Here is a 24,792-nt window from a genome sequence, read left to right as displayed (position 1 = left end):
CGCCCGTGGATTCGGGGAGCGCCGGAGAAGCTAAGGATTCACGCATATGGAACGTCAAAGGTCAGAAAGTTCAGTGGGCTAACGCAGGCACAGAGGCGGGACTAGAGGGCTCTGTGAGGTGAATAAACGGCAGCACGCTGTCCCGACCCATCTGGCCTTGACCTAGGGCACTCCAGATGGCACCATCAGAAATTCAAATCTCGTCCACCTGCTTTACAGGAACAATGAATTTACATGAGAGATATTTTGGTATATAGCGCACTAAACTACACACTGCTCAGAACATCTATAATATACTTTTAGAGGATTTTCTCAGTCAGTATTTTGAGGCCATTCTGGTTTATCAGCTGTCTTTGTTTGTTTGTTGTCAGGTTTATTTAATAATCTAATGTAAAGTCTGTTTGCATGAAGTAATCTTTAGTGACTCCGGTGTTGCTCTCTGTGTTCTCCTCCTGGGACTGGAGTGATGTTTTTCAGGACTCTGGTGAATAAGATCTCTCAGAACGGAGTGAAAGTTGCCACTGAGTCTGAGACGGTGAGACTCGGCACAGATTAAAACCTTATTCTGTTAATATCTAATTATGCGTGATTAGTAGGCAATTTCACATCTGGTTTTGCTGTGAACGGTTCTCGGTGTTCCCCAGCTGAACGCGAATAATTAATTCTGGACCATTTCGGCGCAGAGTAATTTGTTTTTATAATTCAGTATCATTTTAAAAATGATGACCTTGCAAAAAACAATCCATTACAGTGTTGTTTACGGAAAAGCCACGTTCGAATTTTCCTCGGATTCTTAAAAGTTTGCTGCTTGGTGATCTTGTGGCAAGTTTCATTTTCTTAAAAAACTATTCTTATTCACCGCCACGGCCAGACCGCCTCGACTCCGAGACTGTGACTGAGAGAGACGCACGATCTGCATAATAGACGTGATGCACCGGGGTTCGATCGAGACGCGAGAGTTTCGAAACCCGACACCATTCTGCAGAAATCATCCCTGAGCTCCGAGCACAAGAAGAAAAAAAATCAAACAAATGGCATCACAACGCTCACAAACATCTGACCGTTATTCTATCACAATAAACAGAATGAACTGTTCACTCAATAGCTCAATTATTTCACCGCACATTCAGGTGCAGATTATTTTCCTATAACAGCAGCAGAGACGATAATTCACAGGTTTATATTAACTCTGGATACATTACTGTTACTATAGTAACCGCATGATGGACACTACACGGAATCCGAGTAACACTGAACGGATCTGGAAATACCTTTTGATTAAGAAAATCTATCTATCTATCTATCTATCTATCTATCTATCTATCTATCTATCTATCTATCTATCTATCTATCTATCTATCTATCTATCTATCTATCTATCTATCACACACACACACAATGTATTACACATATAACACATATTCTATGTGTATTCTATTCTGTCTGTCAGTCTATCTATCTATCTATCTATCTATCTATCTATCTATCTATCTATCTATCTATCTATCTATCTATCTATCTATCTATCTATCTATCTATCTATCTATCTATCTATCACACACACACACAATGTATTACACATATAACACATATTCTATGTGTATTCTATTCTGTCTGTCAGTCTGTCTATCTATCTATCTATCTATCTATCTATCTATCTATCTATCTATCTATCTATCTATCTATCTATCTATCTATCTATCTATCTATCTATCTATCACACATACACAATGTATTACACATATAACACATATTCTATGTGTATTCTATTCTGTCTGTCAGTCTGTCTATCTATCTATCTATCTATCTATCTATCTATCTATCTATCTATCTATCTACCTATCTATCTATCTATCTATCTATCTATCTATCTACTCACACACACACACACACACACACACACACACAATGTATTACACATATAATATATTCTATGTGTATTCTATTCTATCTATCTATCTATCTATCTATCTATCTATCTATCTATCTATCTATCTATCTATCTATCTATCTATCTATCTATCTATCTATCTATCTACTCACACACACACACACACACACACACAATGTATTACACATATAACACATTCTATGTGTATTCTATTCTGTCTGTCTATCTATCTATCTATCTATCTATCTATCTATCTATCTATCTATCTATCTATCTATCTATCTATCTATCTATCTATCTATCTATCTATCTATCTATCTATCTACTCACACACACACACACACACACAATGTATTACACATATAACACATTCTATGTGTATTCTATTCTGTCTGTCAGTCAGTCTATCTATCTATCTATCTATCTATCTATCTATCTATCTATCTATCTATCTATCTATCTATCTATCTATCTATCTATCTATCTATCTATCTATCACACACACACACAATGTATTACACATATAACACATTCTATGTGTATTCTATTCTGTCTGTCAGTCTATCTATCTATCTATCTATCTATCTATCTATCTATCTATCTATCTATCTATCTATCTATCTATCTATCTATCTATCTATCTATCTATCACACACACACAATGTATTACACATATAACACATATTCTATGTGTATTCTATTCTGTCTGTCTATCTATCTATCTACTCACACACACACACACACACACACACACACACACAATGTATTACACATATAATATATTCTATGTGTATTCTATTCTATCTATCTATCTATCTATCTATCTATCTATCTATCTATCTATCTATCTATCTATCTATCTATCTATCTATCTATCTATCTATCTATCTATCTATCTATCTATCTAAATCTATCTAAATTGTATCTATAACTAGCATTACCCAAATGCTCACTCACTAGCTAATTCGTTTAGCAGAAAATCGACCTGACTTCCCAGTAACGTCGGGAATCATTAGCACGTCTGCTGTGATTGGTTCACGCTCGTGGGAATTATTTATGACGTCAAATCAAGAAAATTTTTCTTTCTTTTTAGAGAAACAGCGAGTGTGTTTTACATAAACGTCAGATGATTACGTAATTGGAAATAATTCATCCAGAATAAGGAGTTAACTCGGAACTCGGAAGTTATTTAAAAGATTTCGGCAGGTTCGTTTTACACTTCCACAGTCCGCGGAGATATTTAAACGAGATGTTATCATGAAGTATAGCGCTCGTTTACATGCTAATGCAGGAAACATCAATTATAAGCAATAAAGTGGGATCTCTTTTTTTTCTTCCCCGGCGTATTTTATTTTATTTATGAATTTTTTTTTTTAAACTTAAATTCAATTAGCAGAAATATTCCTTTCTGGAAAGTTGAAATTTTCGATTTCTAAACTGTTCTGATCTTTAGAGACTGCAGCGTGTCTTTATGCTCCAGCACATTCGTCCACAAAAGAGCAAAGGCATGATTAAGGACTTAATTATCTCGCTACTCGAATCTCACACCTGACAACATTCACACCGCCGCCGCCTCTGGAGAGGTTCTGTTAGAGGTGCTACTCACAGTGTGAACGCTCTGGGCACTGTGTGTGTGTGTGTGTGTGTGCGAGAGAGAGAGAGAGAGAAAGAGAGAGAGAAGACAAGCCGAGAGCAACAGGAGGACACCACACAACGCACACACACACACACACACCGAAAAAAAAGGTGACGTAATGATGGCATGACACCATTCACAATTAATTAGTCGACACATTTCACAGCACAAACACTCAAGTCATGCAGGAGAGGAAAAAATAAAACAACATTAAACGCTGACAGATTATGACACTGCTGCTGGAATATGACAGGATAATAACGAGTCACTTTGTGTGTGTGTGTGTGTTTTCTTTTAAAACAGAAAACATCAAGTGGTCTCAGGTTGTGGTTTTTGACAGGAAGTCACCCTCTCATGTCGTGGCGTAAAAAATATATATTTATAGGATGTATTAGGTTAAAAAAAAATGGGAATATCTGACAGGATGAATGAGATTTTTTGATTTTTTTTTTTTTTTTACACGTGTTCAGATCTCTGAAAGAAATATGTATAAATATATATAAAATCATAAAAAGTTTGTGCGACGAATGACAATTACATTTTACACTAAAACAGCAGGAGTGTTTTTATTTTTATTTAATTTATTATGAAAATATACAAAGCAAAATATTCAAGTAATTAAATTAGTATTTTAAATTAAATTAATTAGTATTAAAAAAGGCACAATTTATTTAACAAAAAATGTGGAAGTGATTATAAATTTGAAAAATTTTTATTTAATTTTTTTCTTTTTTTTAAATACATTAAATTTAAATTTAATAGAAAATTATAATTTAATTGAATTAAAAAAACAAATGTTCATGTGAGAAAGCCTTCAGCACAGACGTGTGTGTGTGTGTCTGGTTTTTTTTTTTTTTTTTTTTACATTTTCATAATTTATTTATATTTAATATCACATTTTTGGTAGGTTAACATATTAAGGTATTTTTTAAAAAACATTTTTAAAAAATAAGGACATTTAAAAAAAAATAATGACATAAGGATATCGAGTAAACAGTATCATCACACAGCTAGGGAAAAAATAAAAGACAGATTTCCTGCCTGTTGTTTCATAAACATCACAATAAACACTGTAGATGTGAGCGAGCGATGGATTTGCCGTCTGCTTGCTCTGTCGATCTGTCTAGCGAGGCATTAGCAATTTATCTAATGAGCTGCGTGTTTTAATTAACACAAGGTAAGTAGATTTTGCTAAATTATGCTGCATATAAATATAATTCCCTTCATACTTATAAATGAACGTGATCAGACGAAACCTGATGCTTACTTTTTCTCTCTTTTTTTTCTCGTACTCAAGCTATGAGGCTAATTATCAGCCCTTAAAACACGCCCACTTTACTCCAGAAAGAAAAAAAAGGGATTTTAGGAAAAGTCTACATTTGAAATGAGTGTATAATAAATTTGTGTAATTTTCCATTTCATCACTGTTCATTTAACACGAACACAAGGCTCGGAACCTTGTTCATTTCATTTCTCTCTTATTGACTTTACAGACACGACATTAACTAATATGAGACTAAATGAAGGTGAAGGTGAAAGAGAAGAGTTAGAAATGTGTACACAGATTTTGCAAATATCATAGGAATGGCTTTGGGAATATATTTCGAGACCGTAAAGAGCATTTACGTTCCAAATGTGTAAAACGGATGTCGTAAAATGAAGAGGGACGGCGCGGGTCAGTGAGACTCGGGATCGTGGGTTCATTTCGCAGTCGTAGTCCACCATGGATGCCTCCTGCCATTACATTTGCCGTGACATCTCATTTGATTTAATTTGCCAATTAACGTGCCGCGAGATGGGAATTAGACTAATAAATCGGTGTGGCCTTTTATCCCTCGCGTAGGATCGTGAGGAAGGAAGGGGGGGAGTTGAGGGGTTTGACCTCGGGGGAAAAAAAAAGAAAAAAACAAAAAGCAAAACTGATCCATGCTGGAGTACAAGGCTCTGCTGGAGATCTGGTGTGTGTGTGTGTGTGTGTGTGTGTGTGTGTGTAAGTAGTAGAGTGTGTCTTACCTGTCACTGTAGGCGGCAGCGGCAGCTGTGGCAGGCTGGGCGTATCGGTAAGCAGCGTAACCACCCTATAACACACACACACACACACACACGAAATCGTACAAAGGAACACTTATTAGGGACACTTGTTGCTTTACACCCGTTACCTCAACATCAGAAGTAGGAGCATCATTTTCTGCACATCTTCACATGAACTTCAGGAACTTTACTGAAATTAACGCAATCAAAATGATCCTATCCATTCACAGTAAAGCAGCAAGGGTGGTGTGGGGGTGGTGGTGGTGGTGTGGTGGTGGTGGTGTGGGGGCGTCATCTATGTTCGGAGCTGCGATTCCGACAGTCTAATTCAGATTTCCTCACTTCAATCCAAATTAGTTCTATTAAAAGCTGCAAAGCCACAAAACCTAAATGATTGGCTTGATGGATTCCTCTGACCGGTCCATTTCTTCACTTCACTAATCACAACTTTAATTCTTCTTTGCAGTTTAAGACTAGAGTCTAGAGACATTATCAAGAAAATGAAAAAGTTTGGAAGGAAGTGGCAGGGATTGTCGGTGAGAGTATGTAGCTGGTACAATTTGGTTGTTTTGCTAAACTAATCTACTCTGAGATCTAAGCTAGTACAGAAGGGTTTTTGGTAGCTCATTTAGTCCATTCGTTTTTGTTCTCTCAACATGAACCCGAGGAGCTTCGGTTAGCGCTCAGTGCTTAGTGTATTTAGTGTCATTTCAGATCTGAGGAATATGCTTTTGTCTCATTTCCACCATCTTTCCATGTTTACAAAGACTAGGTACAGAGTTGCTAGCTTCTCTTATTAGTTAACTTCTCTAGCTACTGTATATTTCCACTAACTTGGCTAGTGGTTGTTGCTAAGTATATGTACAGTGTCATTCCAGTCAATTGGAGTCTATTATTAATAATTTTCCACTACATCTGAGGTAAAAAGGTTGATATTCTGGGCACATTTCCACTCTCATTCTGGCTTCAGAACTAAAAAGACTCATAGCTAAGTACTAACTTGGACACATTAGCGTTAAGTCTCAGCTAACCTTCCTACTGCGTGTTTTATATTCCCCAGTTGCCTTGCAACATGTTTCAGAAAACTCAACTTTAGAGTTTGTGGTAGAGTTTGTCTCATTTCCACACTCATTCTGTCTTGTACACATCGACGTGAGGCATTAGCTTCAGTGTTTGAATTATTTATTGATTGTAAGCGTAGTTACAGCTGAATTTTAGTCAAATGGAGTCTTTTCTTAGCAACTCCTCAACATATCTGAGGTAAATGTTGATATTCTGGGCATATTTGTCTCATTTCCACGCTCTATAGTCTTGTACACATTAGCGTCAGGCATTAGCTTTAGTGTTTGATTAATTGGTTGATTGTTAGTATAGTTAGAGCTGAATTTTAGTCAAGCTAAGTCTTTTCTTCGTAACTTCTAAACATATGTGAGGTAAATGTTGATATTCTGGGTATATTTGTCTCATTTCCACTCTCATTCTGCCTTGTACACGTTAGCTTCAGCTAAATTACCATAACATATCTGAGGTAAATGTCGATGTTCTGGACACTTCTGACACATTTCTAGTGTCCCTATGCCTTTCCATCTTATATGCTAGGCTTATAACTAAATTCTACTAGCTTGAATCCTTAGCTAGCGTCCCTACTAGACCTTTACGTTCCCCAGTTGCCTCTTTTTACTCCTCATTTCATCACTGTTATTAAGTATAATAGAACAGATGTGGAAGTGTAACGTCAGCGGATCAAAAAAACAACGCTAAATCTCACGCGGTGAGGACGGACGAGTTCTTTGTGCACCGACGTTCCTCAGTTTCCCCTTGAAGAATCCCACACAGAAGCGAGGACGCAAACACAAAGCCATCTGCCCTCGCGTTCTCCCCGGACTCTCTTAAACTCAATCTCTGTCCTGTTCTCTTACTTCTTCACCCCGTTTTCTCTCTCTCCGTCTTTCTCTTCCTCTCTCTGCGGTCCTGCTCTTCTCTCCTTTATCCTCGTCCGGGATGGTAGACTCGTCCTCCATGCTGTCACACTTCAGTGCTTCTCTCTCTCTCTGCTGACTATTTTCTCTTCCACTGTCTCTCCATCACTGCCCTCTCACCTTACCCTGCTCTTCTCTTCTGCTCTTTTTCCTCCTCAAGGCAGCCTCAATTTATTTATTTATTATAAATTTTTTTCTTATCTCTTATAGTTCCAAAGCTCACATTTCACAGTTTGTACAGTTTTTTAGACATTTGATGTGCGCTGTTTCCAAAAGGCTTGGATTATGGAGGATGATATCAGATATCGAACATCATGATACTCTTCTGTGACGCAGGAGAGCTTTTTAACTATCATTATTATCATTAATTATATTTATTTAACTATTCTTCTGATTATTTTTGCAGAAGAAAACCTGCTGATGACATGAAACTGAATAATGCAGACATTTCATGATTCCTTTCTCTAAAAATCCTTCAGCTTTTTCCGCTCTCTGTATCCTCATTTTCACTCTCCTCTACTCTAACATATTACACTGCAGCATTCTCTCTCTCTCTCTCTCTCTCTCTCTCTCTACCTCCTCTAGGCTATTAAACTGCATCACTCCTTCCTCGCTCTCCTTCTGCTCCAAAAATGGGGTTTCCCTGATCAGCCAGGGTTGCCAGATCTTCTTAACAAGATTCAACCCAGTATGTCACAGATACTAAAATATATTTTTTAACAAAGTGAATTAGCTTCATTATTTGAGTTGCATACAGAAGTCTGGATTCTGATTGGTCAGAAGGTGTTGATTAATTTTTTCTATAACAGCAGCACAGTTTTATATTAATATTAATGCACTTTCTTTTTACAGTAACAGCTCAGTCGAGTAAGGATAGACATGGTCATTTATTTATTCATGGAAGAAATCTCCATTTTTTTTTTTTTGTTGTATTAACCGTGAGAGGAAAAGAAAAGAGAGGCTGCTGAGGTGATGGCTGTTTAAAGCTGATTTAGACATAACTATAAATGGGTAAAAAATAGCAGAATATGTCTTTCTGGCATTTTTCCGGGTGATTAAGAGGAATAAACACTCCAGGACGTGCTGCTGCTGATAAATAATCGTCTTCACAGTGGTAAGAGTAACTCCTCTTCATCACATCGCCCTGTCGTTAATTAATTTCCAGCAAAAAAAAAATATGCTAAAATTCTGAAGGAAAGACCTGGCAACCCGGTGCCTGATGACTCACTGCTTAATGAAGTCATCATCTCTTTCCAGCCAGGCCTCTTGACAAATCATTTACTCACACGGTGTCAGAGAAGGACTGGGCTTTATTGGGGGAACAGGGAACATCTAGAACCCGTATTTAAAGCTCCTTTTAGTCCCGAGGCCAGTCTGAGTGCTGGGACAGAGCTGCTGGCTCAGGAGGAGTGACGGTGCGGTCAGGGGTTTAATACCAATCCCGAGCCAAGCCGTCATTTATCTTTATGACTCGCAGCAGGAAAAAGGAGAGAGAGGGTGACGGAAAGTGAAGAGCTGTGTGTGTGTGTGTGTGTGTGTGTGTGGACACAGGAGGTATATCTGCACAGCTAAACCCTGCTGTTGGGGATGGAGTGCTCCTGCGTGGGCGTGTGTTTGTCTGGCCAAGTGCTGTTGTGTAAAAGAGACGATAATTGTCACACCTGCTACTGCGTTTGTGATTTCTCCGTAATTCTCACCGTGACATTTACAGATATGAGATACGAGAGCGACACATAAGTGTGTGAGGGTAAGTAAGCGATAAAGCACAGAGGGTTGATTATTTTCCGATAACGGCGCATCCCAAACATCTTTATCTCCATTTCACAAAAAAAATTCCAGAAAACAGAAAAGTGTGTAATTGTTGATGTGGTGAAATTTTAAGGACCTTTTATGACTTTTTATTCCGTACAAAGCACAGCAAAGTTATTAACGGTAATTTTTGCTTTAATAAGAAATACAGTCCGTTGAGGAGAAAGGACTATAAACGTTGCAATGATGGCAGCCACGTCTTTATGATCTCACTGATTTTCCAGCATGTTTTATAGCTCACGTTTCTTAATTTCCAAGTCTTTTCCATGACTGTAAAACAAGTCTATAAATTTCCTGGTTTTCCAGGACGTGCGGAAGCCTCTGCCTTTGTAAGGGTGGCTCGGTCAGTTGGTTTGCACAATGTTTTGGTGCCCCAGTGAGTGGAAAAAGCTGACCGGAGAACAGACGTTAGCTGTCGTAGCTAAAGCAAGTCTGAACTTCCTGTGCGTTTGTGAGGATGACGATGAGTCGAATGAAATGAAACAGACACCAAAACGACACCTGACCTCAGGTGCGGGCGGAGATAAGAGCTGAAGGTCATGTGACAGCAATTCAACAACATTTTAAATCTTTATACTGACCACGAATTCAAACTGACCTGAAACTGTCCGAGTTCTCAGTAAAAGTCATTATTTTATCACGATAATTTCAAATCATTTAATATTTCCTGACAGTACAAACCGAGACGGACAATTATGGCTGCGAGAGAAATATAATCGTTTAGTAAAAATGCTTTTTTTATGTAATAATTAGCATGACATTTTGTGTATTTTTTGCTAATTAATGTAATAAGAAACACATTTAAAAAGCTGTATTTTTATCACAGCGTTTCATTTTATTCTCAGAGCACAAAGTGACCTGCAATATTTATGAAATATGAGTCATTTTAACTGTTAATCAGCAGGACAACTTTTTGCTTTTCATTAGCGAAACAAAAAGAAAAGAAAATATATTTTAATTTCATATTTAGCAAAAGCTTCAACATTCGCTGTATTAGAAAAATAATTTAAAAAAATAATATTTTTGTATTATTTAATTGCATTTAATTAAACAATGTAAGTATTTAATTTGTTATTTGATTAAAATTATTTTTTGTCATGTTTACCAAAAGCCCTAATTGGCAGTATTGTTGTCAGATTTATTTTTTTTAATGATTCGGTTCTATTAATTTCACTCTGAAGGCGACATAAAGGGTTAAATCGGAACAGACTGAGGTGGAATCCAGAGGAGTATGAAAGGACGGCGTAGATATGGGTTCATACTTACATAAATATCTGCCCCATAAAATCCATCCTGGTACACGACTCTGCACACACACACACACACACACACACACACACAGAGAAAGAGAGAGAAATTCCATGTAAGTGAATGTTCCCATTCAAGTGCAAACGCTTTTCAATCTAATAATCCAGACTTAAACAACACACGCATGTTTGTGACTGCACTCGGACACACACACACACACACACACACAAACAATTTCTCTTCTAGATTGATCCATTTACATCGATGCCACTCCCTCTTTTTTTTTTTTAAATGAAGAAGCTGAAAAAGAAGGTAGGAAAAAAACCCCATCATGCAGCAATATTCAGACGGAGAGAATGGAAGCCTTTATTTAATGTCCTCAATTGAATGAAGGGTTTTTTTTCCCCCTCCTCCATCCTATGTTTATGTTTATATTCGTTTATTGAGTGTGTTATTGATTTAGCGACTGCTGTGTGATTTCTTTTTTCTTCTCCAGAACCCCGGAGGACGGCGACGCTGCTGAAAAGAATCCCTCTCCGGAAATCAGCAGAGTGCGAGCGTCTCTCATAAAGCGCAATAAGTCTAAATGAGTCGTTCGGAATACAGCCGGGGTTCGAGCTAACCGTGTTACGGGAACAGCGTTAGAGGAAACAATTTCGCAGCGAGACGCCGCGTCTCCGCGAACGCTTCTGTCAGGTAGAATATGGAGGTGAGGATCAGAGGCGAGCGCGGGCTCTCGGGAGATTTCGTGCACGTTTAAAAAAAGCTGCGACGCTTCAGAAACAGGGACACCTTCAGGCAAGTTCTCTCACAGGAAGTGAAAGTGTAACAGGAAGTCCATCACTTCACGACTATATTAAGACTCACAGTGAAAAAACTGTGTCCAACATCATAGAACTACGGTGGCTGAGAAGTGCAAAACACAATAACAAGTACAAAAACACAAGGACGATTCAGACCATCCTGGAAAAGGTAGGTGTAGGGTGTGAACGGAATTCTTCCCTCTGATTGGACGAGACATGGGTCACTCAGGATCTACAGGAAGTCCAGCAGTAGCTGCAGCAGTAGAAAGTGGATTGGTGTGTGTATGAACACAGCTCTGCTCTTATAGCGCCCCTTACATCCTTTAATCTGGAATAGTTTGGTCTACGGAACTTCTGGTGTGTTTTTAGAGATCGCAAACTAATCTTTACTCCATGATACGCTATCAGTATCTCCAACATCAACATCATAACGCTGAATGAACTCCATTTTCTTATAAATATAAATATATATGTTTGTTATTCTCTTTAAAAGGTTTACAGTTTCACTAACAAAACAAAAATGGTTTAAAGTGAAGGCAGAACTCCACACATGTACAAGAAATAAAGTTAGGTACACAATTTCCTACTTCCTGTATATCCTGAGTGACAGATGTCTCGTCCAATCAAAGGTCAGAATTCCATTCGCAAACTATACCTACCTTTTCCCGGTTTGTCTGAATCGTCCTTGTCCTTTGCACTTCTCAGCCACCGCACAGAATTAAGCAAGCTAATAAAAATAATAATAAAATCGATTTTTACTGAGTCTTAGCGTGTTTTAAATTTTTCTAACTGAACCCTGAGCTGTGAGAGCGCTGACTGACGTATTCTTCCTCAGCGTTCAACTGAGCTCTAATTCAACGAGAAAGTGAATTGACTCTGAATCGACTCCACATCAGGAAGTGAATCAAACATCAGCCCTCTTCCACATACTGGAGCTCATAGACACACACGATTGGCTAGCGTTGCTCTGATTGACCGGGGATGGACTCCAGACCGCAGAAAATCAAAAATCATTTAAAACCAGCTTTAACAAACAAAAGCAATTTTAAAAAATATGAAAAAAGTAGGGGTCTCTTACCCTCCGTACGCTGGGATGTGTGGTGGAGGAGCTGCTGCCCGAAACGTGTTGTACACGGTGCGTCCTCTCCCTCTTAAGTGCGCCCCTCTGTAGGCTGCAGCCGCTGTGGCAGCTGGGTACGGGAAACCTGGCACTGTGTACACACACACACACACACACACACACAAACAAACAAACAAAAGAATCGGGAATTAGCTGCTAAAACGGCAAGCAAAAGTTTCATTTGTACTTGATCTGGTTTAGAAAGGTGTGTGTGAGAAACATCACAAAATACACAAAAGCTTCAGGGAAGTTGAACAAAAGTCTGCTAGCGAGTTAACTAAGCTGCTACACTCACAGAGGACATGTCACTGTCAGGGTTAGCCTGGAAGCTAACTACTGTCACTGTATAGGAGAAGGTCATAATATAAAAACAACTTTTCTTTCCGCACAGTGGAATCACAGCACTGGCATACGATGCTAAGCGGATTTTAATGGCATTTTAATACTGATGACATCATTTACAAAAAACTGCAAACCAGAACAAGCATCTAAATAATAATAATAATAATAATAATAATAATAATAATAATAATAATAATAATAATAATAATAATAAAAAGAATGATTGCTATATGGAGAGACTAACATCTGGGTGTTCTATGCTAGCTATGTAGTATAGCTAGCTGTAACTTGGATCTTACGTGATTGGATTATTAGCAATTTCAAGAAAGAATTTGAACAGTAGAACACATCGAATCTAATAAAACTTCACAGAAAACCTCAGGGCTAAGAATATTTCCAGATTCATGTCTCAGTTCCATCATCAGTCACAGCTTCTATTTAAAAACAAAAATAAAAGTCATATAGTTCATTTACATAAACAGAAGCTTTCCCTAGTTGCCTAGCAACATTAAAAAAGATTCCTAGTTTCTTTAGCGTTCATCACTAAATATAGTTTTTGCTTAATTTTAATCAAACAAAGTGTTTTCTTTCGGTGATTTATCGACACATCCGAGGAAAATCTGGATATTCCGGAAGCTTCTGTCACAATTCCAACCTCTTTCCGACTTTCTGTCTTTAAAAACAAACACACAAGCAAGAAAACTTCTTCTAGCTAAACGCTGACTAGCCTCAGTGATTAGCTAGCTTCTCTACTGGGGTGTGTGTGGGGGTTTAAATTTCCCAGTTGCTTAGCAACAACATTCCCACAAACATCAGCTGCAAAAGCAGTAAAAAAAAAACAACAGGAAGTAAAACAGGCAGTAAACGTAACAGGAAGTAAAAATACAGTGAAGGAAAACACAATTTCTTTTTATGAGGCTGTTTTTTTAAGCACGAAGCAATAAATCCGACTCTGAAGTGTCTCGCAAATAAGCTCACAGACGCAGGGAAAAAAAATAAAAAAATAACGCACAGCATTATTAATATAATTAAAACTAAATTATAATATATATAATTTAAATATAATTTAAAAACTAAATTAATCTGAAAATGCAATAAAGAGAGAGAGAGAGAGAGAGAGAGAGAGAGAAGTACAGTATTGTTTTTTAGCATTAATTCTAATGGATAATGATGATGATGATGATGATGAGGCAGGAAGGGTCATTTAAAAGGAAGAGAAAGAGGAAGTGGAAGAGGAGGTGAAGGCGCTCTTTCATGCTGTAATGATAGAGTTTTAAAAGGATGTGATCTAATAAAAATCTAACAGAAACTCTGAATCATTCATTAGCCAGATGAAAAATTTAGCGCTGGAAGTAAAGGACAGTGGTGTAAAGAGGAGAGAGAGAGAGAGAGAGAGTGGTGTAAAGGTGAAGACGCTGATCGCTCCGCTTCACCTTCATGTGTTCCACCCTGCAGCCTCGGACCGAGCGCGATGGTGTTACGTTTGATTTGAAAAGAATTATTGATTTAGAGATTTTATAGAGTTCTGCTGGGAAAGATTCTACACAAAGGAAAACTGTAAAAAGTCAATCAGGACAATAACCATGCAGCACAGGACTTTCAAATCTTTCATTACCTCTCTCTCTCTCTCTGTCAGTCTCTCTCTCCCTTTATCTCTCTCTCTCCTCTCTCTCTGTCTCTATCTCTCTCTCCTCTCTCTTTGTCTGTCTTTCTCTCCCTCTATCTGTCTCTCTCCCTCTCCGTCTCTCTCTTCCCTCCCTCTCTCCCTCTCTGTCTCTCTCTTCCCGCCCTCTCTCTCTCTCTCTGTCTCTCTCTTCCCGCCCTCTCTCTCTCTCTGTATCTCTCTTCCCACCCTCTCTCTCTCTCTCTCTCTCTCTCCCTCTCTCTCTCTGTCTCTCTCTCTGACAGGTGTGTCTGAAATCTGGCGTGTTCACGTGTGTGTATCTGCAGACGCATCACTCCGGTGCGTAAAATGCAGAAAACAAATGTGTGATATGAGGAGTGTGTTTACCAGATAAACTACTGAGATTACACTCCATCATTCAGGAGCCATGAAAGACTGAGAGGGGCAGAGAGAGAGAAAGGAGGGGGAGTGAGAGAGACAGACAGAGAGAGGGGGAGAGACAGAGAGAGAAAGACAGAGAGGGGGGAGGGGGGGGTATGGAAAAAACTGAAGAAAAGCAAGAGAAAGGAAGGGGAAGGAAGAAATACATGACAGAAAACAGAAAAAGAAGAGAGAGAAAAAAATGCAAGGCAAGAAAGAAAGAAAGGTGAAGAATAAAATAGAGCAAAAGACTAGACAAGTGAGAGTAAGGAGGGAGAGTAGAGAGAGAGAGAGAGAGAGAGAGAGAGACAGAGAGGATGAAACAAAGAGTAAAGGAAAGAGATTAAAAAGAAAAGATTAAAAAAACAGCAGGAAAGAAAGAGAGTGCAAATAAAACAAGATCAAGAAAGAGAATAAAAGAGGGAGAGAATGAAAAACAGAGAGAATGAATAGATTAATAGATTAATGTTGGGGATGAATAATGGCAGTGTGGAGTCAGTGGAGTCTCCGCCCGTCATCCAATCATCAGTCCATCACTCTCTCTCTCCCTCTCTCTCTCTCTCTCTCTCTCTCTCTCACACACACACACACACACACACACACACACACACACTTGAGGATGACTCATGATGATTTATGATCCACACCTTTAAAATCCATCGCTCCGTCTCTACAAACATTACAATGAAGTACAAGCGGACATTTTGGAGTGAAGCGTCTCATTCAGTTCCTCTTCATCACCGCTCCACATGTGACTCATCATCATTTTTAGAACCTTTGTCTATACACTGACCAGGCATAACATTATAACCACCTGCCTAATAATGTGTTGTTGCTGCTAAAACAGTCCTGACCCGTCCTGCACTGTGTATTCTGACCCCTTTCTATCAGAACCAGCATTAACAATTTGATCAACAGTAGCTCGTCTGTTGGATCGGATCACACAGTCCAGCCTTCTCTCCCCACGTGCATCAATGAGCCTTGACCGCCCATGACCCTGTCGCCGGTTCACCACTGTTCCTTCCTTGGACCACTTTTGATAGATACTGACCACTGCAGACCGGGAACACCCCACAAGAGCTGCAGTTTTGGAGATGCTCTGATCCAGTGGTCTAGCCATCACAATTTGGCCCTTCGTCAAACTCAAATCCTTACGCTTGTCCATTTTTCCTGCTTCTAACATCAACTTTGAGGACAAAATGTTGACTTGCTGCCTAATATATCCCCCCCACTAACAGGTGCCATGATGAGGAGATACTCAGTCTGATTCACTTCACCTCTCACTGGTCATATGATGGGTGTATTTGAAAACTTTGTTGGTTTTGTCCATCTCCAGCGCTCGATACACGACTCTGAATCTGACTCCTAATCGAGGGGTTTGTTTAAGACGTATCAGCAAGCTGGCTTTGCTTTTTTCAGTTTTCACTCCTGGAATTTTCATTTTTATTTATTATTTTTCTGAAACCTGTAAAGATGTAAGAAGACTTTAACTTTGCTGTTGTATTTGACATGAAAATAAGTCCATATTTACAGAACTGCGTGTGAAAGGTGATGACGGCGAAATGAGAGGCAATTAAATTTGAAAAGCTTTTTTTTTTCGTGCCTTGTATACGGCGGAGACGATGCTCGGGCTCCGAGCCGGACTTCTCCTCTCGTCTGTCTTTATTGGCTTTGTAATCCGAATGGTGTTTTATCTCAAAGCGTGCACGCTGTTCAAATGTGTTCGGAAAAAGAGGACTTAATTAACAGACATGTTTAATCGTCTCTTTACACGTGTCGGGGTCGGGCCGCATTGTTCCTCGCCGCTGAACGCTCTCTTGTTTTAAATCAGAACCGCTCGTGTGTTCTCCGGAAAATTCCAGGCAATTTCAGGTCTGGAGTTTTGCCTGGTGCTGATATGTGATACGTGAGGAACGGAAGGCTTCGGGTCGTGCTGATGTCAGAAACAGCAGGAGGGCGGGATGAGGTGAAGGGGTTTATTTCTCTGAAATCAGAACAATTTGCCTCACAAACATCCATTTATCCATTTACAGTTACATTTAATGTTGTGGGACGTTGTTTCATCACCAGTCTCATTTCTCTCTCTCTCTCTTCCTCTTTCTCCCTCTCTACATTATTATTATTATTATGACAAAATATGACAGAATGATAGCTTTTCATTTCCCCAGTAAACTCCTGTCCTGCTGACACTGGAGACTCCTTCCTTGTTAAACAGGTTAAACAATCCTCTCCTGATGATGATGATGATGATGATGATGATGATGATGACGACCATTTCAGCAATAACGCTTACGCTTTCTGAAGCATTTTTCCAGCGCGTTGTTGTCACGTCCCTGTGAATGAGCTGTTGCTATAGAAACGTTTCTGTATTAATATAAGAGTGTGAATATAAACCTGTGGTTTGTAGCTGATCCGCTAGCCCTGACCCTGTTACATGACCCGAGATTGTCGTCACATGCGGAGAGGAATCAGTACGTGAACTTCCTGCGGCTTCTTCAACATTGCTGTAGGTCTCTTGGCAGCCTCCTCGGTACGTTTTTTGTCCTTTTATACACTCTGGAGGGACGTCCTGTTCTCTGTGATTCGGTCACTCTTAACCCTGCTCCATTTTCTCGGTGTGTTGACGATGTTTACGCTGGTCTGTGATTCGTCTAATGTTCTTTTATTATCCCAGACTTCTTAACTAAATTCCACGCATGAAGATCTTTATTTAGGACTTTATTTGTGGTTTATCAGAATGATAATTACTTTTGAACATGAACGTGATTGGTTCTGAACAAAGCCACACCCCCGATTATAATGGCGTGTATATAATTACACAAATCGTGACTTTTTCCGATTTCTCCCTACATTTTTTTGTTACACACCGAGGCTGGAAAAAGGTCCGACGTGATTTACCTCGCTTTGTTTGTTTTTTTTACATCACAAAAACAAGACCCTTGACGTTTTATATCCGTCCGGCGTTAGCGTCAGAGCCGTAAGGTGTTAATGAAATTGAGCTGACCGAGTCACCGAGCCGTCCGTCTCGTAAATCAGAAGCTTACACATTCGGAATAAGAGCTCTCTGAAAACACGGCCTCTCCGGAATGGGCCACTCATGCTGATTTATTTTGGCGGTGATTAAAGATGCACCACGATGCCGACACCCATTTTTTTAGCCCTCAATCAAGCAAAGCGGTTCAAAGTGCTTTCCAGAGTCAGGCCAATCATGCCATATTAATGACCCACTAATTATAATTAGGACAAAATGGTGAAGCATCTGATGGGTTCCTTCGCTCTAATGCGTCGTTCCGAGAGGACGGAAAAGCGAGACGAATGCCGATCGATTTCAGGATCGTGCGACGAATTAAGTAAACGACTGAAGAAATTGAAAATATTGATTTTAATCCCTCCCCCCCCCAAAAAAAATATCCAAGCGCTTCTATTTCATCCTGAAATGAGTCTCTCCTTTTTTTTATCATTTCTGTCTCCTGCTTACCTAAACTGGCCCTTCTTTTATTCTCAAATACAATCACAATTATCATGCTATCACGCTATTTTTAGCTGAAGAGGAGGTAAAAAATCTCCTCCAGCGTCTGCTTCCTTCCTCTTGGAGATGGAAATGAAAACAGACCCCAGAAGCATGCATCTATTCTCAATCCCGCTGTTTTCACAGAGGCATGCTGGGTTTGCAACAGAGTCCACAAGCCCCCTGCTGGTGGGGTGACACACACACACACACACACACACACACACAGCCAAAATGGAGTCTGTGCCAAACCCCGTGCCAGAGACGCCTGTGGTTCACTCTGGAGATTTCACACTTGGCTGAAATGGAAACAGTGACTTATCAATACAGATTCCATCAAGGAACCCAGTAACAAACTGGTGTCCCATTATGAGCACATTCCTGCCCGACACCTAGTGTTCCTCTGGATCTACTGTTAGGATGAAGTCTGTCCTGATGTTCTGCCTCTGGTATAGTTCCCAGGTTTAGAAATAGGGTGGTTTGTTTTTGACCACTCAGAAATGCTGGGTACAACAAAGACCTTCTGGAGAGTTCTTGCTCCACTGGAAGGACGTACAGGAAGTTAAGAAGGTTCCTGCTAGAACGTCTTGCTTTTAAACACGAAATCTGGCTAAATATCCGAAAAATCAAGATGGTTTTGATCAAAATGAGATTTGGAGAACTGTATCAGGTTCCTGCCCTGGACATCACTCTGCAGCTCAGCTAACGTGTGTTTAGTTCTGCTTTGGTGTTGCAGGATATTAGGAACGTCCGGACAGGGCACTAAAATGAAATGTAGGTGTAGATCACATGCACACGCTCACCTGCATAGAATTCTGGGCTGTAGACTGCACCTACCACAGGATTCAACTTCCAGCCTGAGTAAGAAAGACAGACGAGAGATTAGACCAGAGATCGGATCAGACTTCAGTGGAGTGAAATGGTGTTTAACGGAAAGCAAGCAGCCCGCAGACCGGCGGCGTTTAATCGCTCGGAAAAAGAGCTTTCAGGATCGTTTTGTTTGTCTCAGGTTTCATCTTACAAACCTTTTCATTTTGAAACACACCAAATGAAACACAGAGTCTGTTCCGAAGCGCTTCGTATCTGTTACGGGATTAGTCGTGGTGGTGGAAATGACGGCGAGACAGACGGTAAAGAACGCAGGCTAAATATACTTCCGACTTTATTTGCTTTAATGGAATGTTCTTGCTTTGTATGGGTGTAGACGCGTTCCGACTGGAAAGAATTCCTGAAAGGATTCGGACCCGTTATCACCAAGAGAAATAAAATGCTAAAGTCGAGGCACTATGAGGAGGAGAAACTTTAAGGTCATTATTTTTACAAAAAAATCTCCTAGACACTGCTGGCTGTAAACGTCACATCCTTGATTTTTACGTAACAGATGTATTTGATATTTATTGAACATTTATTACACTGATTTTTGTGAAGTCTGATGCGCTCTTTGTTGTGTTTTGGTGTTTAACTTCACTTATTTAAAAATAAAAAATCCTTAAAATAGTCCTAAAAAAATACTGACATTTTTGCTTTAACTACGGAAGTTAATATTTTTGCATCTCTTTTTTATTTATTTTATTACCATTTTATTTTTATTCCGTTTTTTTTAAATTGATCTTTTTCATTTTTGTTGTTATAATTTATATTCCTGCATCTCTTTCTTTCTTATTTATTTATTTATTTATTTTTGTTTGTTTTTTTAATTGATATTCCTACATCTCTTTCTCTTTTATTTATTTATCTATTTATTTAATTGATTGCTATTTCTGCATCTTTTTCTTATCTATCTATCTATCTATCTATCTATCTATCTATCTATCTATCTATCTATCTATCTATCTATGCGTTGTTTTTTATTTATATTTCTGCATCTCTTATTCAGTGTTTTTTTTTAATTTTCTTTTTAAATTTTATTTATCTATTTATTTTTTGGTTATGTAATCTCTTTTTAATTGATCTGATGTGCAATATTTATTTCTTGTATGTAGGTTATATATCTCTCACAGATTTGACCATTTTATTGCTGTTTTTTTAGTGATTCAGAGCTTCTTTCTGCTTTGCATCTTCTGATGTAGAGTTCTGAATGACAATAAATTGAAATTGAAATTGAATTAAGTGCAAAAAAAATAAAAATAACTTGAGAAAGCATGAGCGTAACTTCTTACCGTTTGCATAAGGGTTGACTGTCTTTTTGTTTGTCATTACTCGTGCTGTCGCATTGTTCACCTAAACGCAATAAAAGTAAAGTCAGCACAGACATCGCAAGACAGGACCGCCCCAAAAGAAAGTAAATAAAAGAAATACTGAATCAGTGTGCATGCATTAGGCTAAAATAATATATGAACATAATCCGAATAATTACAGTAGTCATAAGCAAGAGTTGACTTTAAACAGATCTCATTCATCAATACTAAGAAAAAGGACATACAAAGCAAATAAATCAACATTTAGAACAGTGTCATCATGAAGAGATTCTTCGGCATGCAGCATCAAAACAGAAGACCATTTAAAAAGAAAATGTGGAAATGAAAAAAAGAGAGAAATAAAATAAAATAAACCCACACACACACACATACACACACACACACAAAATGCACTCAACAAACGAAATGCTTATCGCACATGAAAGAACATGCAGTGGAAAGAGGGAGGAGGTTACAAAGGAAAAAAAGGAAAAATGTAAGTAATAAAAAAAAAAAAAAGAAAGGAAAGGACAAACAAGTGAGGCATTGTGCAACATACACAAAAACTTTAGAGTAGGTTGGATTTGTTGGAAAGGAAGCAACATTTAGCATTCAAACACTCGGGCCAAGAGCCGTATTCTTTTGTCTCATTGCAAGAAAAAACAAAAAAAGAAGAAGAAGAAAAAAAATGAAAGAAAAATCAAGAAAGAAACGCATTCCAGATTGAACGACAGCTAAAAAACAGGGTGCACTGGTTAACACAATAAATGGAGTTAACAGTCGGAGTAAGATGTGCAACGAGTCAAGTCCAAGCCAATCAGTGCCTGTCACGCATCTAATAAAAGTCCACGTGTACCAAGAGAAAACAGTATCAAGGAGAACGTAATAATAAAGTAAAAAAAAAAAGGGAAAATAAAAAGATCACGTGGTTTGCAGCGCGAGATGGCAGATGGATTGCTCCACTTACCATTCGGATTTCAGCGTGTGTGTATTGGCTAGTGAGAGTTTGGTGAGAGCTCTACGGGCTACCGTAGGAGAAGAAAAGGGAGGGGGGGGGATGAGAAGCAAAATATGCAATGTCTTACTAAGATGCGACAACACGTCACATGGGAAAAATAATCAAATAAATTAATAAATTAATTAATTAATTAATAAATCAATAAGAAAGAAAGAAGTGGAAACAGGGTTGAGTGGGAAACCAGTGGTGGCGAGACTCATTGTTTCCTCGCAGTTGCATAATGCGATCTCTCTCTCAAAATTTCATCGTTACGCTCTATTTTTATTTCAAGTCGAGGACGAAGAGGGCTCAAATCGGGCAAGCCAGCGTCGGGGCCAATTAGAGGCTCCTCGTGGATGAAGGAGGCAGGCACGGTGTATCCTCTGATCGATCTCGCGCTAAAGCCTCATCACGTTGAAGCGGGCGGCTGGCTAAGACGGAACGTAACAACGCACTGCACCCGTTTGCTGGTTAAAGAAAAAAAAAAGCTGATGGCAACTTAAAGAAAGAGCGATAAGCGCCGTTAGAGAAGACGGATACTGAAGCGATACAACTGTCAGAGTTCAATGAGTGAGGCGGAACCAAAAAAAAAAAGGTGAGAAGGGGCGGGGTTTTCAGGGGGTGTGGAGGAGGGAAGAAGAAGGAGGGATAAAGGGGTGGGGTGTCACACACACATATATATATATATATATATATGTAAAAGAGGAATCAACGTATCAAATGAGAGTAAAGCAGAGACACAGAGAAAACACTGATCAAAGCAAAACACACAGAAAGAAACAAACCAGAAACAAAAAACAAACAAAAACAAAAACAAAAGAGTACTGTTTTTCGAGAAGGGAAATATTTGTTACATGCACCTCTATTTTACGGCCTTCTACCACCGTGCCGTGTAATTTCTCCCTCGCCCTGTCCGCATCAGCACTACTTTCGAAAGTTACGAAACCAAAACCCTGCATGCAGGTGGGAGAGGGGGGAGAACAACATGCACATCATTAATTCAGTCAGAAAAAACGATCGCGAGGAAACCAACCAAACAAACGATAAAGAGTGATTCAAAAAAACCCTTGAGCTCTACCTCGCTGCCATTCTCTTACACATTACTGCTGCTGCTGCTTTTACACACCTCCCTGCTCCTTTTTATTTGCCCCTGCGCCATGCAAGCATCAAGACGGGCAAACCATTAAGCCAAAGGCGTGAACAATAATTTACCAGTTCAGTTAGAACCTCTAAAGAAAACAATAAAAAAAAAAGAAAACACGAAACATTATCTAAAGTCAGTATAGCTATAACCTTTAACAGTTACAAATATTTAAAGAATTATATAAAAGTTCCTTTTGCATCTTGATCATATTCAAATCAATCAGTAAATGTTCATCGGAATGGAATAACATGATAAGATAAAAAATAAAAAACATTTCACAGTTAATATTTCGTTAGGGCGGGTACAGAGAGACCGAGAGATCAAACTCAACTCGGAACTAATCGTTTCAATACAATCTCACGGCAAATTTGAAGGAATTACCACTAGTGAGTGCGATTAACCTCGCCCCTTTTCTTAAAGTGTGTTCACATCATGATGGAAGCACAGGAAAGCCCCGCCCCTTCTATCATAGTGTGTTCACATCATGATGGAAGCACAGGAAAGCCCCGCCCCATCTATCATAGTGTGTTCACATCATGATGGAAGCACAGGAAAGCCCCGCCCCTTTTCTTAAAGTGTGTTCACATCATGATGGAAGCACAGGAAAGCCCCACCCCTTCTATCATAGTGCGTTTCCATCATGATGGAAGCACAGGAAAGCCCCGCCCCTTCTATCATAGTGTGTTCACATCATGATGGAAGCACAGGAAAGCCCCGCCTCTTCTATCATAGTGTGTTCACATCATGATGGAAGCACAGGAAAGCCCCGCCCCTTCTATCATAGTGTGTTCACATCAATTATGGAAGCATAGGAAAGCCCCGCCCCTTCTATCATAGTGTGTTCACATCATGATGGAAGCATAGGAAAGCCCCGCCCCTTCTATCATAGTGTGTTCATATCATGATGGAAACACAGGAAAGCCCCGCCCCTTCTATCATAGTGTGTTCACATCATGATGGAAGCACAGGAAAGCCCCGCCCCTTCTATCATAGTGTGTTCATATCATGATGGAAGCACAGGAAAGCCCCGCCCCTTCTATCATAGTGTGTTCATATCATGATGGAAGCACAGGAAAGCCCCGCCTCTTCTATCATAGTGTGTTCACATCATGATGGAAACACAGGAAAGCCCCGCCCCTTCTATCATAGTGTGTTCACATCATGATGGAAGCACAGGAAAGCCCCGCCCCTTCTATCATAGTGTGTTCATATCATGATGGAAGCACAGGAAAGCCCCGCCCCTTCTATCATAGTGTGTTCACATCATGATGGAAACACAGGAAAGCCCCGCCCCTTCTATCATAGTGTGTTCATATCATGATGGAAGCACAGGAAAGCCCCGCCCCTTCTATCATAGTGTGTTCATATCATGATGGAAGCACAGGAAAGCCCCGCCCCTTCTATCATAGTGTGTTCACATCATGATGGAAGCACAGGAAAGCCCCGCCCCTTCTATCATAGTGTGTTCACATCATGATGGAAGCACAGGAAAGCCCTGCCCCTTCTATCATAGTGTGTTCACATCATGATGGAAGCACAGGAAAGCCCCGCCCCTTCTATCATAGTGTGTTCACATCATGATGGAAGCACAGGAAAGCCCCGCCCCTTCTATCATAGTGTGTTCACATCATGATGGAAGCACAGGAAAGCCCCGCCTCTTCTATCATAGTGCGTACACATCCTGTTGGAAACACAGGAAAGCCGCGCCCCTAACCTAACCTTTGTAAATTCTTATAAACTACCTACAAAAGTAGAATTTGCAAATTAGCATTAATATTTGCTTTAGCTAGTCTCTAGCTATCGTCGTCTTAAACCAAGTGTTTGTTAAACTGCTCAAACAAAGCCAACCTCATGGCAAGTTTATAAGGAGCTACGACTAGCTTAGTGGTCCATGTGGCCATTGTGACACAGTGCTCATCACCATGGAAACAGCTTCATAGTTATGACTGTATTTATAGTTATTAGTGTCTATATTATAATATCCCTGTACACACATATATATATATATATATATATATATATAAGCTGGACTAGGCTTCATTTCATATGAATGAAGTGGTATA

General features: G+C 39.3%; 1 protein-coding gene across 9 annotated transcripts in view; it reads right to left on the bottom strand.

The window, feature by feature from the left end:
- Positions 1 to 24,792, bottom strand: part of rbfox1 (RNA binding fox-1 homolog 1) — a 168,592-nt gene that overhangs the window by 7,524 nt on the left and 136,276 nt on the right. For 8 of the 9 annotated variants that reach the window (XM_058414187.1, XM_058414195.1, XM_058414170.1 and 5 more), the window contains exons 5-10: positions 22,446 to 22,538; positions 20,571 to 20,631; positions 19,215 to 19,268; positions 12,476 to 12,608; positions 10,613 to 10,652; positions 5,541 to 5,605 (exon numbers count right to left, since the gene is read on the bottom strand). In XM_058414187.1, coding sequence (XP_058270170.1) covers positions 5,541 to 5,605; positions 10,613 to 10,652; positions 12,476 to 12,608; positions 19,215 to 19,268; positions 20,571 to 20,631; positions 22,446 to 22,538 — 446 coding nt within the window. The remainder of the gene's footprint in view (positions 1 to 5,540; positions 5,606 to 10,612; positions 10,653 to 12,475; positions 12,609 to 19,214; positions 19,269 to 20,570; positions 20,632 to 22,445; positions 22,539 to 24,792) is intronic. The other variant, XM_058414211.1, reaches the window with a different exon arrangement.

The sequence above is a fragment of the Hemibagrus wyckioides genome, linkage group LG02 (assembly GCF_019097595.1).
Source record: "Hemibagrus wyckioides isolate EC202008001 linkage group LG02, SWU_Hwy_1.0, whole genome shotgun sequence".
Lineage (NCBI taxonomy): Eukaryota > Metazoa > Chordata > Actinopteri > Siluriformes > Bagridae > Hemibagrus > Hemibagrus wyckioides.
Note: the sequence above shows the minus strand (reverse complement) of the source record. Positions and strands in the feature narration are given on the sequence as shown.